At 41.9% G+C, this 15,205-nt stretch overlaps 1 protein-coding gene across 7 annotated transcripts in view; it reads right to left on the bottom strand.

The window, feature by feature from the left end:
* The window catches only part of PATJ (PATJ crumbs cell polarity complex component), a 426,007-nt gene that overhangs the window by 110,579 nt on the left and 300,223 nt on the right, over positions 1-15,205 (bottom strand). For all 7 annotated transcript variants that reach the window (XM_050752580.1, XM_050752940.1, XM_050752817.1 and 4 more), the window contains one exon: positions 8,452-8,544. In XM_050752580.1, coding sequence (XP_050608537.1) covers positions 8,452-8,544 — 93 coding nt within the window. The remainder of the gene's footprint in view (positions 1-8,451; positions 8,545-15,205) is intronic.

Raw genomic sequence — 15,205 nt, 5'->3', positions numbered from 1 at the left:
GCTTCCCTTGGTATGAAGTCCTTTCTCCTGGTCCACAAGGCCCTCTGCCAGCCAGCCCCTGCTGACTCAGTGGTTTTCACTTCCTGCTACTACATCTGCATGCCCATAGTTCTGTCTCTACGATTAGGCCAGGAATGCAGACGTGAGGACCTAAGGTGATGCCATTAGGGAAACAGGCTGCGTTAGAGAAGAGTGAAAAGGCAGGGACTGAGATAAACTCGGAGTACATAATTGAAGGGTGGCTTGGAATGCTGGTCCATTTCCAGTGGAAAATGGAAACAGGATTTTTATGGAAAATCTCCTGATTCATAAAACTTAGCTCAAACATCTTAAGAATGTTGCATAGACTAAATGAAACACATTTGTGGGCTGAATCTGACTCCTGACAACCAGCTTGTGACCTCCGCGTTAGACCAAGTGTGGCATGCTCCTGGACATGAAAGCGGTCTTAACTTATCTTTATATGCCTAGAGTTTGGCACGCTGCACAGATTCTGAGAAAATGTGTACTGAATAATGTTCTGTGCTCTGTGCTCTGGCACACCTACGTTTCATATAGGCAAAATCTGGTATTAATGATAGCTACCACTAACTGAGCTCTTACTGCATGCCACATGCTGTGCCAGAAATCTCACATGCAAAATCATACTTGATCCTTACAACAAAGAAGTGAGCACCATCTTCTCTAATTTTTGGATGAAGACACATAGGCAGACAGGATAATCCCCTTTCCCACAGGCAGGATCTAAGTCTGTTCAGACTTCAGAGCCCACGATTTGTATCTGACAGCCTTTTTCATCTTGAAAAGCAAGTGTTCCCAAACCATTTGGCAATACAGGTGGTAACATGTGACACTGTTTAATAAGTATGTTTAAATTTTTTATATAGATCAAATGTATCAAGGTGGAGAGTAAAGAATGCTTCTAAAATGTTGGTATTCTAGCTGACAAGATCCCTGAAATGGTAAAATGCACGGTCAGCTGCAGTGTGCATTTCCATGGCATAGCTCATTTAGGTTACTGATAAGTTACCTCTGAAAACAATTCATGCTTCCTCAGGCATCTTTCTACCCTGTAAATTCTAATATCTCCACAAAGAAACTCCAAGAAGAATGCTGCCCTGAGTGGACTGGAATACCCTCATTTTTATATTCTTGCCCTAAGGGTCAGAAGTTATATTTCACAATGAAAGACAACAGTAAAGACAAATACCACTGAAAATTTGAAAAATCACAACATTCTGAAAATTATTGAAAAATCTAAAATGTTCTTGAGGCAGCTGTATACAAACTAGACCTGTAATGACAAGTGTCACTTGACATACAGAGTGCACTGCTGTTATGCAGTTGTATAAAATGAGGGAAGTACAGTAAGCACATCTGTTCAAGGCAATTCTAACACGGTTATCTTGGGCTCCTGGCCAAGCTTTGGGATTATGCTTGTTCAGAAGCCCCGGATGCTATGGCCATTGCCATTTAAATAGTTCTAAACCTGCATTCAGAGGAAAGCTTTAAAGAACACTTACAGACACAAAGTTTACATACCGGGGGCAAGAAACGTCAATTATTTTACTGACAACTCTCTGTGAAACTTACCTAGTAAACTCATACATTAAGAGTCAAGCATGTTTATTTTATATGATTTTTGCAACGACAAAACATGAGAATATATATTGTTTCCACCATCTCTCGTGGACTGCCAGAGCTGCAATCAACTCTCGACCAGGGCCTCAGTGCCCACTCTGGCCTGTTCTATCTGATGCCATACTGCAGCTACAGTGAACTTGAGAGTCATCTCCTGCAGAACTCTGTGGCCTCCCACTGCCATCAGCATGGAGATCACACTGCTTAACATGGCCTGGTTGCTGCTGACCACCCCAATTTTGCTTCCATCTCACGTATCTGGCAACCACAGACTTTCAGTTCATCAGACTCTCAGAGGCTCTAAGGTTGCCTAAAACCTTCCTTTGTTTTCTTCTTTTTCCCATTCCCAATTATTGTCAGCTTCTCCTTCAAATCCATCCCAGGGTAGCCCTCCCTCTCAAGGTCAAATTCCCTTTTATATGCTTTCTTAGCACCAAGCAACTCTAGTTCTTAGCTTTGATTAGAGTTGAGGTTTCAGAATGGGCACAGTGGCTCATGCCTGTGATCTCAGCACTTTGGGAGGCTGAGGTGGGCAGATCACCTGAGGTCAGGAGTTTGAGACCATCCTGGCCAACATAGTGAAACCCTGTCTCTACTAAAAATATAAAAATTAGATGGATGTGGTGGCAGGTGTCTGTAATCCCAGCTACTCGGGAGGCTGAGGCAAGAGAATTACTTGAACCTGGGAGGTGGAGGTTGCAGTGAACCGAGATCGCGCCATTGCACTCCAGCCTGGGCAACAAGAGCAAAACTTCATCTCAAAAAAAAAAAAAAAAGAGTTGAGGTTTCAGTCTACTTGTGACATTGTTTCTCTCTCCACGAAGGCTGTAAGCAACACAAGAGAAAGTAAACTTCTGTTTATTTTCAGGAGCATCTTCCAAGGACCTAGCATAAAGTGTAGTAACAAGCAGAATGCAAGAATTTATAAGATAAAGTTAGGTTTTTATTTTGACAGACAAAGAAATTAGGCCTTATCTACTAGGGGGCAGATTATTAAACAGTTGAAAAATATTCCAAAAGGCGGATAGGATATATGTGAGTTACTTCATCATTTCTGATTGGATTTCAGTTTCCCCCTTTTCCTCTTTCTCCCAGTTGTTTGCATTTTTAGCATTGAGACACAACATACCGTAACATCCACTCATCCACAGTGCACAATCCAATGCTTTCACTATCTTCAGAGCTGTGCAAACATCATCACGATCTAAGTTTATAATATTTTCATAATCTCAGACAGAAAGCTCACACCCTATTACTCTCTCCACATTCTCAGTCACAGGCAACCACTAATTTACTTTCTGTCTCTGTAGATTTGCCTTATTCTGGATATTTCATCTAAATAGACGCTGGGCATGGTGGCTCATGCCTGTAATCCTAGCACTTTAGGAGGCCGAGGTGGATGGAACACTTGAGGCCAGGAGTTCCAGACCAGCCCGGCCAATATGGTGAAACCCTGTCTCAACTAAAAATACAAAAGTTAGCCGGGCCTGGTGGTGCATGCCTGTATTCCCAGCTACTCAGGTGGCTAAGGCACGAGAATTGCTTGAACCCCAGAGGTGGAGGTTGCAGAGCAGGGAGCTAAGATAACGCCACTGGACTCCAGCCTGAGTGAGACTTAAAAAAAAAAAAGAAAAAAAAAAAAGTGTAGTAACCTCCAATTTGAGCCCTGGCTTAAATGAGTGATTTTTTTTTTTTTTTGAGATGGAGTTTTGCTCTCTCACCCAGGCTGGAGTAAAGTGGCGTGAGCTTGGCTCACTGCAACCTCCGCCTCTGGGGTTTAAGTGATTCTCCTGCCTCAGCCTCCCAAGTAGCTGAGATTATAGGCACCCAACACCACGCCCAGCCAATTTTTGTATTTTTAGTAGGGATGGTTTTTCGCCATGTTGGCCAGGCTGGTCTCAAACTCCTGACCTCAGGTGATCCACCTGCCTCGGTCACAACTTTTTTTTTTGAGATAAGGTCTTACTCTGTGACCCAGGCTGGGGTACAGGGGCATGGTCATAGCTCACTGCAGCCTCAAACTCCTGGCCTCAATTAATCCTCCCACTTTAGCCTCCTAAGTAGCTGGGATTACAAACTGGAGCCACGCTGCTTGGCTCCAAGGCAATTTATTTAACGTTTCAGTGCTTCATCTCCTACATGGAGATGATACTACTATATAACTACTATTGTTATGTGAATAAGTTAGCATGTGTTCAAGAGTTTAGAATAATATATTAACTATGATAGTGAACTTTAGGTATCCATCTGAGTGGATTAAGGGATATCTAGCTAGCTGCTAAAACACTATTTCTGGGTGTGTCTGGAAGGGTGTTTCCAGAAATGACAGGCATTTGAAGCAGTGGACCAAGCAAGGAAGACCCACCCTCATCCAGTTTGGGCAGGTACCATCCAATTGGTGGAGGGCCAGGTAGAACAAAAAGGCAGAGGAAAGCTGAATTCACTCTCTTTTCTGAAGCTGGGACACCATTTTCTCCTGCCCCTGGACATTAGAGCTCCATGTTCTCCAGTCTTTGAATTGGAGAACTTCTACCAGCAGCCCCCTGGTTCTCAGGTCTTCAGACTTGAATTGAATCATGCTCCTGGATTCCCTGGTTCTCCAGTTTGCAGACAGCCTATTGTGGGACCTCTCAGGCTCCATAAACACGGGAGACGATTCCCTTAATAAATCTCTTCTCAGATATCCATATATCCTATCGGTTCTGTCTCTTCAGAGAACCCTAATACATTAGCAATTGTGCTTTTCAGGTTGAAAAATTCACTTCAGTTTTTCAAGTTATACCTTAATGTTTCACTTGGAATAGTTGTTCCTTCTATGGCTACCCCTTAATGCTTTCATCAGAATGATAGCCTCATCCTCATTAACAACAACTCACTCTTTGACAGTGACTACAGTGCACTCTGGTATGGTTCTAAGTAGTAGTTTTCTGTTATCAACTCCTTTAATTTTTCCTCCCATTTTACAGAGGCATAAACTGAATCACAAAGAGAGGTTACATCATTTCTCTAAGGTCATAATTGTTAGCAAATAGCGGAACCAGGATTTGAACCCAAGTAGTCTAGCTCCAGTGATTGTACTCTTACTAATTTAATTATACTGCTTCAAAAGAGTATACTATATAAACATAGATATTCTGAACATTATAAACACATAAGTTTATATCAAAAAGATTAAAATCTTTCATTCAAGTTCTTTTCAAAAGGCTTCTAACAGGCTCTCATCTAGACTTCTGAAATAGATACCAGACACTTCCCTGCCTCCAGTCTCTCACAATCAGAATCTATGTTTCACAAACCATCACCTGATCTACAAAAAAGTTACTTCCCCCTTGAAAAATATTTTAGAGAAATGGAATACTTTCTGAAATTATTATAAACTCCTTGGCTATGCATCTGGGGCTACTGAGATACAGACAAAAGCCAACCAACTGAATATACTGAAAATAGCACTGGAATATGTACAGGCCACGGCTTAGCCTCAGCTCTGAAAACAACTTTTTTTTTTTTTTTGACACAGGGTTTCACTCTGTCACCCAGGCTGGAGTGCAGTGGCACAATCACAACTTACTGCCACCTCAACCTCCCAGGTCCAAGTAATCCTCCCACTTCAGCCTCTTGAGTAGCTGAGACTACAGGTGCTTGCTACCACACTCAGCTAATTTCTTCTTCTTCTTTTTTTTTTTTTTTTTTAATAAAAATGGGGTCTCACAATGTTGCCTAGGCTGGTCTTGAACTAGGTTTATCTTAAATTAATACTTCATTACAAGACGACGACATTTAGGTATATGTTAGGTTGAACCACATGAAATTTTTACCTACAAAAATGGCAATTTCATATGATTCAATCCAACTTTTTGCTAACTGATGGACTGTCTATCTTCCTTCCCCCTCCAACTGTGGAATGAGCCCACGAGGGAAGGCATTTTTGTATGCTTTGTTCACTGTTGTATCTTCAGTACCTGGAACATAGTGGTATTTGGCAAATATTTGCTGGATGAATAAAATGAATTTACTAAGCTCTATTTGCCCTATATTATTCTGTATGATTTATATTTTATAGCCCCTTTGTTTCCTAATAGCATCCTAATTACTGTCATTCCTCAACTGTGGAAACTGAGGTCTGGTGAGGTCAAGTGACTTCTCCAAGACACTTTTTTTTTTTTTTTTTTTTTTTTTTTTAAAAAAAGACAGAGTTTTGCTCTTGTTGCCCAGGCTGGAGTGCAATGGCATGATCTCAGCTCACCGCAACCTCTGTCTCCCAGGTTCAAGTGATTGTCCTGCCTCAGCCTCCCAGGTAACTGCGATTACAGGCAAGCGCCACCATGCCTGGCAAATTTTGTATTTTTAGTAGAGATGGGGTTTCTCCATGTTGGTCAGGCTAGTCTTGAACTCCTGGCCTCAGGTGATCCTCCCATCTCGGCCTCCCAAAGTGCTGGGATTACAGGCATGAGCCACTGTGCCCGGCCAGACACTCTTAAATAATACTTTATGCCAGGCCATTTATATTTATGCCATAAAGGTTGTTCAAATTCAGGCTATCTTTCCTTCCTGAACTAGAACATGCATAGATTTACTGAAAACAGTGATTAAGAAACTCTAGGACGAGAAGGAGAGACAGTGGGTAAGGGAGGGAACAGAGTAGAAAAAGACAGACACTAGTCAATGGGTTTGGGAAAGCCTGCAATTGGTGAAGTGCAGTATGAAATATTGTCTAAAAAGGACCCTCAGGCCTCCAGGCCCTCTGCCTCTTCAACCGTCTTGACACTTGCAACCCTATCACTGGTGTTGCTTACTTGGGAACTGGGAGTAGATGATGGATGGCTTTTACCTTTGGCCTGCACATGAGCCTGGCTGGGACTACCAGACTCTTTCAGGAAGCAAGAGAGTAGTCTCACTCTTTTTATCATTTCCTCTGTGGATGAAATCAGGGACCCCTACCTACAAAATTCTGTTGCTTTAAAAGACTTTCCCCTAACCTGACTATGGAGATACAGTGCCAAAAAGAACAAGTTAACATATTTTTAAGTAAAGGGGCTTTCAGTTTGAAATTTGTTGCTGTTCTTTATTTCCCTTTAGTGCAAAAATGCATTCTACCTTTTGGAAAGGGAAGTCATAATCTTTTACTGCCATTATTCTTTTTTTTTTTTTTTGAGGCGGAGGTTCGCTCTTGTTGCCCAGACTGGAGTGTAATGGCGCGATCTTGGCTCACTGCAATCTCTGCCTCCCAGGTTCAAGCGATCCTCCTGCCTCAGCCTCCCAAGTAGCTGGGATTAGAGTCATGTGCCACCGCGCCCGGCTAACTTTGTATTTTTAGTAGAGACCAGGTTTCTCCATGTTGGTCAGGCTGGTCTCCAATTCCCACCTCAGGTGATCTGCCCGCCTCGGCCTCCTAAAGTGTTGGGATTACAGGCGTGAGCCACTGTGCTGGCCTTTTTTTTTTTTTTTTTTTTTTTTTTTTTTTTTTTTTAGTCAATCTCTGATAAATAAACTGCTGCTATTTTTTAATGCCAGGGGTCTCAGGTCCCACGGAGGGTTTATTCATGAGTGGCCCATTACAATTTCCACTCCTGCTGAAACGTCCTTTCCCTTCCACCAGAATAAGCTCACTTTCTAGGACATGCAATCTGTAGCAGTCACAATATATATTTTCCAAAACCTGAAAGAGGATAAATGGATGATTTCTCAAATGCCCTGAAGCAAAATTAAAAACTCTGAGCTGTCATAAAATCAGAGTTAGATGACACTCCTAAGTGATTAAGTCTTTGAGATTTGTAGGGCATTTTTAAACACAGAGTGAAAAAAGCCTACATTTCTTTCTAGAATTTGTAGTCTAACCCTGGAAGTGCTGGGCTACAAAACAGAAAAGCAGATGATGAGCCAAGGCATGGGAGTCAGAGGGTAGGGGAGCCATCTCCCAGCCTATTACATACTGGCTGGGGGCCTTTGGCAAGTTAGTTAACTTCTCTAACTCTCAGTTTCCTCATGTGTAGGAAAATCAAAGAACAGGAAATGTATGCAGAACACAGCACAGTGTCTGATATGCAACAAATGTTCAATAACTATTAAATAATAAAATATCAAAAATTAGGGTACATAAGGATGTACCCTAGCCCCTGGGTAAGTTTAAGTATCTTTGCTTGGAATCGATGGAATAAATTTAACATTTTTTTCTTGTGCCTCCAGGACTAATTAAGCACAGCTCTGGCCTTATAAAAACCCAATATTAAGCCAGATACAAAGGAGAAATTGCAGGCCAGGCACAGTGGCTCATACCTGTAATCTCAGCACTTTGGAAGGCTGAGGCGGGTGGATCATCTGAGGTCAGGAGTTCGAGACCAGCCTGGCCAACACGGCGAAACCCCATCTCTACTAAAAATATAAAAATTAGCTGGACATGGTGGCGTGTACCTGTAGTCCCAGATACTCAGGAGGCTGAGGCAAGAGAATCGCTTGAACCTGGGAGGCAGAGGTTGCAGTGAGCCGAGATGATCGCACCACTATGCTCCAGCCACTGTGCTCCAGCCTGGGTGACAGAGTGAGGCTCCATCAGAAAAAAAAAAAAAAAAAAAAAAAAAAAGGAGAGTTTCCTTCCTTAATCTCAGACAGCACAATTCAGGTGTCAACAAGGTAAGAGAAGATGCTCTTTTTCAGAGTCAATGGGTCACTCACTACATAACATAGCTTCTCGTCTCAGAGACGAAGATTCCCGAGAGAAGCAAACATGATAGGTGGTTCTTTCCAAGGTGGTACAAAATATAAGTGATACATTCGTAAACAGAACACAGGATGAAAAATACTCAAGATTCTCACCAGTTTGAAGCTTTCACTTTCAGGCAATTGTTTAATACCAACTTCGAGGCTGCCATCTTCCTCACTACTAACAGGTTCAGTGCCGCTCTGATCCTATGGAACATTAAAAAGAAAATGGCAAAGATGTCATTCTTCACTCACACTCCCTCGAATTGTACATATACTCACTGTCATTTGCTCATTGTGTGGTTGTGGTGGACACTGTTTCCTCTGAGGAAGCCTCTTCTGTTTTCTTTCTCTCTAGCAGAAGACTGTTTTGCTGTTGTTGTTTCAGGTATCTATCTCTGCTGCTCATATACAGGCCTTAGGGAAAGCCGGTCCCTACCCAAGGACCGGCCTAGGATAGTCTTATTCTTTTCCCAATGATTTTGTCAGGAATGGGCAGATCAGGAATAGATGTTGTCAGTTCTGGCCAATGAAATATAAGGAGATGTTTGCTGGAGATGTGTGGAAAAGTTTTTCCTTAATCTTAAGAGAGCCGCAAGAAGTCCTTATACCTCCCAAATTAACAAGCGAGCATGAGCCCAAGTTTCCATGGACAGCTGTGCCATGACGACGAGGGAACCAGCCTTAGAATCAGGCTGACCCTGTGGGTTACAAAGCAAGGGTAGAGATAGAAAGAACTGGTTCTCTGATGGCAAACTAGGTCACTGGACTGAGCAAACTTGGAGCCCAGCCTTATCCTTAACCACCTTCTGTGACAGCTGATACATTTCCTATTGCTTCGGCCAGTTTGAGTTAGCCATTCTGTTACCTCCAGCCCAAGCTTTCTCACTGAGTCAGTTGACTGTATTTTGTATATGACTAAACTGCTTGAGATAAGAGACTGGGTTTATCTCGTTGATTTCTTTATTATTTTTTTATTTAATAAAAAATAATGTCTCTTTAAAATTTAATAAGCAATTTTTTGTTGTTGTTGGGGGAGACAGTCTTGCCCTATCGCCCAGGCTGAAGTGCAGTGGCATGACCTCCGCTCACTGCAACCTTCGCCTTCCAGGTTCAAGTGATTCTTGTGCCTCAGCTTCCTCAGTAGCTGGGACAACAGGTGCATGCCACCACACTAGCTAATTTTTGTATTTTTAGTAGATGGGGTTTTGCTATGTTGACCAGGCTGGTCTCAAAGTCCTGACCTCAAGTGATCTGCCTGCCTCAGCCTCTCAAAGTGTGTCTTGTTGATTTCTGAAATCAAGTCCCATCACCATGCCTGGCACGGTTTACCTAACACTGATGGAACTAATGAATGCACTGAGTACTTGTTTTCTTTCATGACTTTTTCCTGCAGAATCCTGAAAATATGTATTTACATAAATGAGACACCTGGCAATAATACATACCACTAAAAATCTAAAACATATTAGGTATCTCCTCAATTGAATTGTGACATATTAAATGTTATAGTTAACTAACTAGAAGTTACTTTACTTTCTGGGGGTATATAAGGGAGGATAAGGATGAGAAATGGAATACCCACATTGTACTTAACTGTTAACTAACTAGAAGTTACTTTACTTTCTGGGGGTATATAAGGAAGGATAAGGGCCGGGCGCGGTGGCTCACGCCTGTAATCCCAGCACTTTGGGAGGCCGAGGCGGGCGGATCACAAGGTCAGGAGATCGAGAGCACGGTGAAACCCCGTCTCTACTAAAAATACAAAAAATTAGCCGGGCGCGGTTGTGGGCGCCTGTAGTCCCAGCTACTCGGGAGGCTGAGGCAGGAGAATGGCGTGAACCCGGGAGGCGGAGCTTGCAGTGAGCCGAGATTGCGCCACTGCACTCCAGCCTGGGCGACAGAGCGAGACTCCGTCTCAAAAAAAAAAAAAAAAAAAAAAAAAAAAAAAAAAGGAAGGATAAGAATGATAAATGGAATATCCACATTGTACTTACCTGGACTTTTATTTTTAATCACCACCATCCTGGGATTACTACAAATTTGGCTGAAATAGTTTATAGGGAAAATAGTTTTGATTTTGAGACATTCAATCTCACTCATAATTTGATGCAATTAAAGCAAAGAGAGCAATCTTTCAACTATCAAATGGACAACAAAATAGGAAAAGAACATTCAATATTGGTAATGTCAGAGAGAGAGGAATTTTTATACACCACTGAGTGAATGTAAATTAAGATAATCTTTTCAGAAAAAAAACATACTCCGTGTGTGTGTGTGTGTGTGTGATTGCTTACTTCTGGGGAGTGGAATTAGGGAATGGGTAATTTTGCACTAATTATTTCTATGCTGTTTCATTAGAGAAGAATTATCACATACAATTGCATATTTAAACATAAAGTAAGGGGAGACTATGAGAAACACCTAAAAGAAGAAAAAAAAATTAAAGAAAACAGGCAGCACGGACTTTAGAATTGGGCAGATTTGGGTTCAAATCTCAACTTTGCCACTTACAATTATATGACTTGGGGCAAATTGCTTTCAAACCTGAGTACAGGTTAAGTATCCCTTGTCCAAAATGCTTGGAAATGTTTTGGACTTCAAATGTTTTCAGATTTTGGAATGTTTGAATTATACTTACCAGCTGAGCATCCCAAAACCAAAATGAAAAATCTAAAATCCAGAATGCTTCAATGGGCATATCTTTGGAGCATCATGTTAGTGCTCAACAAATTTCAGATGTTGGAGCATTTCTAACTTCAAATTTGGGATGCTCAACCTGTAACTTAACTTGTTTTTAAAGTGCAGATAAAATACCAGATTAAAAATACTACCCTATAAGGTTGCTTTAAAAGATTAATGAGTTAATATGTAAAATATCTATTTGCATAACACCAGGTACAGTTAACTTTTGTTTCTAGCTTTTAAATATAATTTACTATTTTATTTTCTTTCTTTTTTTTTTTTGAGACGGAGTCTCGCTCTGTCACCCAGGCTAGAGTACAGTGGCATGATCTCGGCTCACTGCAACTTCTGCCTCCGGGGTTCAAGCAATTCTCCTGCCTCAGCCTCCTGAGTAGCTGAGATTACAGGTGCCCACCACCACGCCCAGCTAATTTTTGTATTTTTAGTAGAGACGGGGTTTCACCATGTTGGCCAGGCTGGTCTCAAACTCCTGACCTCAAGTGATTCACCCACCTCAGTCTCCCAGAGTGCTGCGATTACAGGCGTGAGCCACTATGCCTGGCCTTTTCTTTCTTTCTCTGTTTCCATGTGAATTTGACAGAACTGTTTCTAGCTTTTTGTTGAAGCAGACTCTTTATTCTTGCACTATCTCATATAGTCTTCCTAATAACCTGCTATGGGTATGTACCACCATGATCCCAATTCATAAATGAGGATAATGATACATTTTAAATAACTTGCTAAACAACTCCAGGTAGTGAAAGGTAGATCCAAGAGTCAAAGCTGGGAAAGGGTCATGCTAGGCCCTCAATAAATGATGCTCTCATTTTACTCTCATTCTTCCTTTTCACTATTGAGTATTGACAACTGATCTTACAGAAGATAAGACCCATAATCTTTCAAAAAATTATTGTTAATAGACCATGGATTTTTAAAAACATGTCTTAGCATTTTTTAAACCAGAAAATTGCATTAGATAGAACATCCTCTTCTCATTGAATTTTGGATAATCAAGGAGTTACCATGTAAAATAAACATACCCAAGTTAATACATCTTGAAAACATACAGATTTTCAGCATTTTTGACAGTGGTAATGTAAGTTTTAGAAACAGAAATTCTGAACAAAAGAATTAAAAATCAATATTTATGGAAAACTTGTAGTGTCCAAATTCCTTAGTGTGTCTAGTTCTGCAAGCTGTGGGAGCCCCTGAAGAAAGCCTGGCGAGGTTATGGTGGCCAAGTGGAGCTTTGAAATAGTTGATGTTGGGCCAGGTGTGGTGGCTCATGCCTATAATCCCAGCACTTTGGGAGGCTGAGGCAGGTGGATCACGAAGTCAAGAGTTCAAGTGACCAAGATGGTGAAACCCTGTCTCTACTAAAAATACAAAAAAAATTAGCCAGGCGTGGTGGTGGGTGCCTGTAACCCCAGATCCTCAGGAGGCTGAGGCAGGAGAATCGCTTGAACCCGGGAGGCGGAGGTTGCAGTGAGCCGGTATCATGCCACTGCACTCCAGCCTGGGCGACAGAGAGAGCCTTTTGTCTCAAAAAAAAAAAAAAAATTAGCCAGTGTTTGTGGACTGCAGCACATTAGACTGTAGAACAAACCCACAGGTTCCATTAGTAACCCTGCAAATGGCCACCACCTCTGGTTTCAGATGACGGAGATTCTCACATGAAGAGGGGTCAGCTGAAACCATTCATCTAATTATGCACATGTCTCCTTAGGGAAAGGAAAGTGTTCCTTAAATAAATTAGAGGAATCTTTACTTTTATATTTCTCAGCAATATGCATATCGAAGATGAGATATTCTTGGTCTTTATAAAATGAATACTAAAGTAGAGGAGAAAACAGCTGTTTAAGGGATGCGTCAACTTGTAAAATTTAAGAAAACATGGGCAAAGCAGTCTAGGTTCCAAACAGTCTATGCATCCTTTAAGATGTGAATAGAAACAAAAAACGCCCTCTATGTTTACACTACATGCCACACTTAGAAACTAGAGGATCAAATGAAGCAGAATTTATCATTCAAAGCCAGGTCTCAAATGCCACTTGTTCCATTGTATCTTTTCCTTCTCCTTAGCTGGGGGACATGTCTCCTTCCTCTAAATTCTAACATTCTACCTGAACCTCCTCTGTCACTTAACATTCATCTCTTTTGTATCCTAATTATGTATGTGCAGAACTGATCTCCCTGATGGGACTGAAAGGTCCTTGAATTGAGCATCTGGGCCTCATTCATTCCCATTGCCTGATTCATTTTTCACTCTAGGTCTGTTTTACTTCAAATTCCATACTCCTTTTAACGGTACTGCGCCTCCCCTCTTTTCTTCTTAGTCTGAGATGACTCTGTAGAGGAGGGTTTGAAGTCTAAATCTAGATGGAGTTGGGAGTCAGGCAAAAAGGAAGTTGGAATTGAGGGAGGATAGCAATAAAGCATTTACTTTCTAGGAAAGCTAAAGTTTGTAACAGTTTAATGTTTACATTAATGTTACATCACAAGGAGAGCTAAAGTTGTAATGTTTACGCTAAAATGAGGTACAGAACACAACAATGTGGATCCCTTCCTTCCTCCCTCTTTCTTTTCTTTTCTCTTTTTTCTTTTCTTTCTCTTCTCTCTCCTTCCTTCCTTTCTTACTTCCTCTCTTCTCTTTTCCTTTTCCTCCTTCCACTCTTCTCTTTTCCTTTTCCTCCTTCTTTCCTTTCTTTCTCTTTCTTCCTTTTCCCCTCCCTCCCTCCCTCCCTCCCTCCCTCCCCTCCTCCCTTCCTCCCTTCCTTCCTTCCTTTTTCTTCACCATCTCACTCTGTCACCCAGGCTGGAGTGCAGTGGCATGATCACAGCTCACTGCAGCCTCAACCTCTTGGGCCCAGGTGATCCTCCCACCTCAGCCTCCCAAGTAGCTGGGACTACATGTGTGCACCACCACGCCTGGGTAATTTTTTGCATTTTTTGTAGAGACGGGGTTTCACCATGTTGCCTTGGCTGGTCTTGAATTCCTGAGCTCAAGCACTCCTCCCGCCATAACCTCCCAAAGTGCTGGGATTACAGGCGTGAGCCCCTGTGCCTGGCCACAACAATGTGGATTCTGCTCTGAGAACAGAATGGCTCATGAGGTAAGGAGTCTTCAAAATACCCCACTCACCAGGAGCTTGGAAAATAGCAAACAGTCTGAGATAGGAAAGGGAAAACAGGTCAGCAGCATGTTTTCTAAGGCACAAGTGAATTAGAGTGGTTTGAGGACCATCTGGCTGACGGATGGGGGCCAGTTGACACCCAAGATGACTCAGCTAATCCGGATGGCTGGGTGTTCCTGTCATCTCTTGCTGATCTTCAAACCACCTGTCCAAAGCTGTCTGCTCAGCCAAGCGACTTAAGGAGAACAACCTCTCCCCATGAGACCACAGTCAGTGGATTCCACAGTGAATTATGTTTTGTAGACGAACAAACAGAAAAGGCAAGACTTGTAAGGTCTGTGGATCGACCCCCACCGAGGTTAGTCTTTTTCAGACCTTCGGGAAGTTCCAAATTCCCTCCCCTGGGCTCTCCCAAAATCTTCCACATAAGTGATTGCAGAAGCGATAACCCTTATTATTTTAAACTCTTTTTTTTTTTAATACCCACCATTTGTCTATAGTTTTCTTCAAACTGAACAGTGAAATCTTGATAGCAAGAATGCTATTTTATTTGAGAGTAGACTTTCAATAAAAGTTAAATTTGTTAAGGACGTTATTGTGGATTGAAAAACCATTTCCTTTTTTTTTTCTTTTTTTGAGATGGAGTTTCACTCTTGTTGCCCAGGCTGGAGTGCAATGGCACCATCTCAGCTCACTGCAACCTCCGCCTCCCAGGTTCAAGCGATTCTCCTGCCTCAGCCTCCCGAATAGCCGGGATGACAGGCATGCGCCACCACACCTGGCTAATTTTGTATTTTTAGTAGAGACGGGGTTTCTCCATGGTGGTCAGGCTGGCCTCAAATTCCCGACCTCAGGTGATCCGCCTGCCTTGGCCTCCCAAAGTGCTGAGATTACAGGCATGAGCCACCACACCCGGCCAAAAAAACATTTCTAATTAGATAAATGTTCAGTAATTTTGTTCCCTACCCTGTTTTCTCATTTAACATAACAAGAGTATACTAGTATATACAACTGTTTTCCTTTTCATTGATTTAAAATGATACTAAGCA

Source organism: Macaca thibetana, chromosome 1 (genome assembly GCF_024542745.1).
Source record: "Macaca thibetana thibetana isolate TM-01 chromosome 1, ASM2454274v1, whole genome shotgun sequence".
NCBI lineage: Eukaryota > Metazoa > Chordata > Mammalia > Primates > Cercopithecidae > Macaca > Macaca thibetana.
This window is presented reverse-complemented; position numbering and strand designations above follow the sequence as displayed.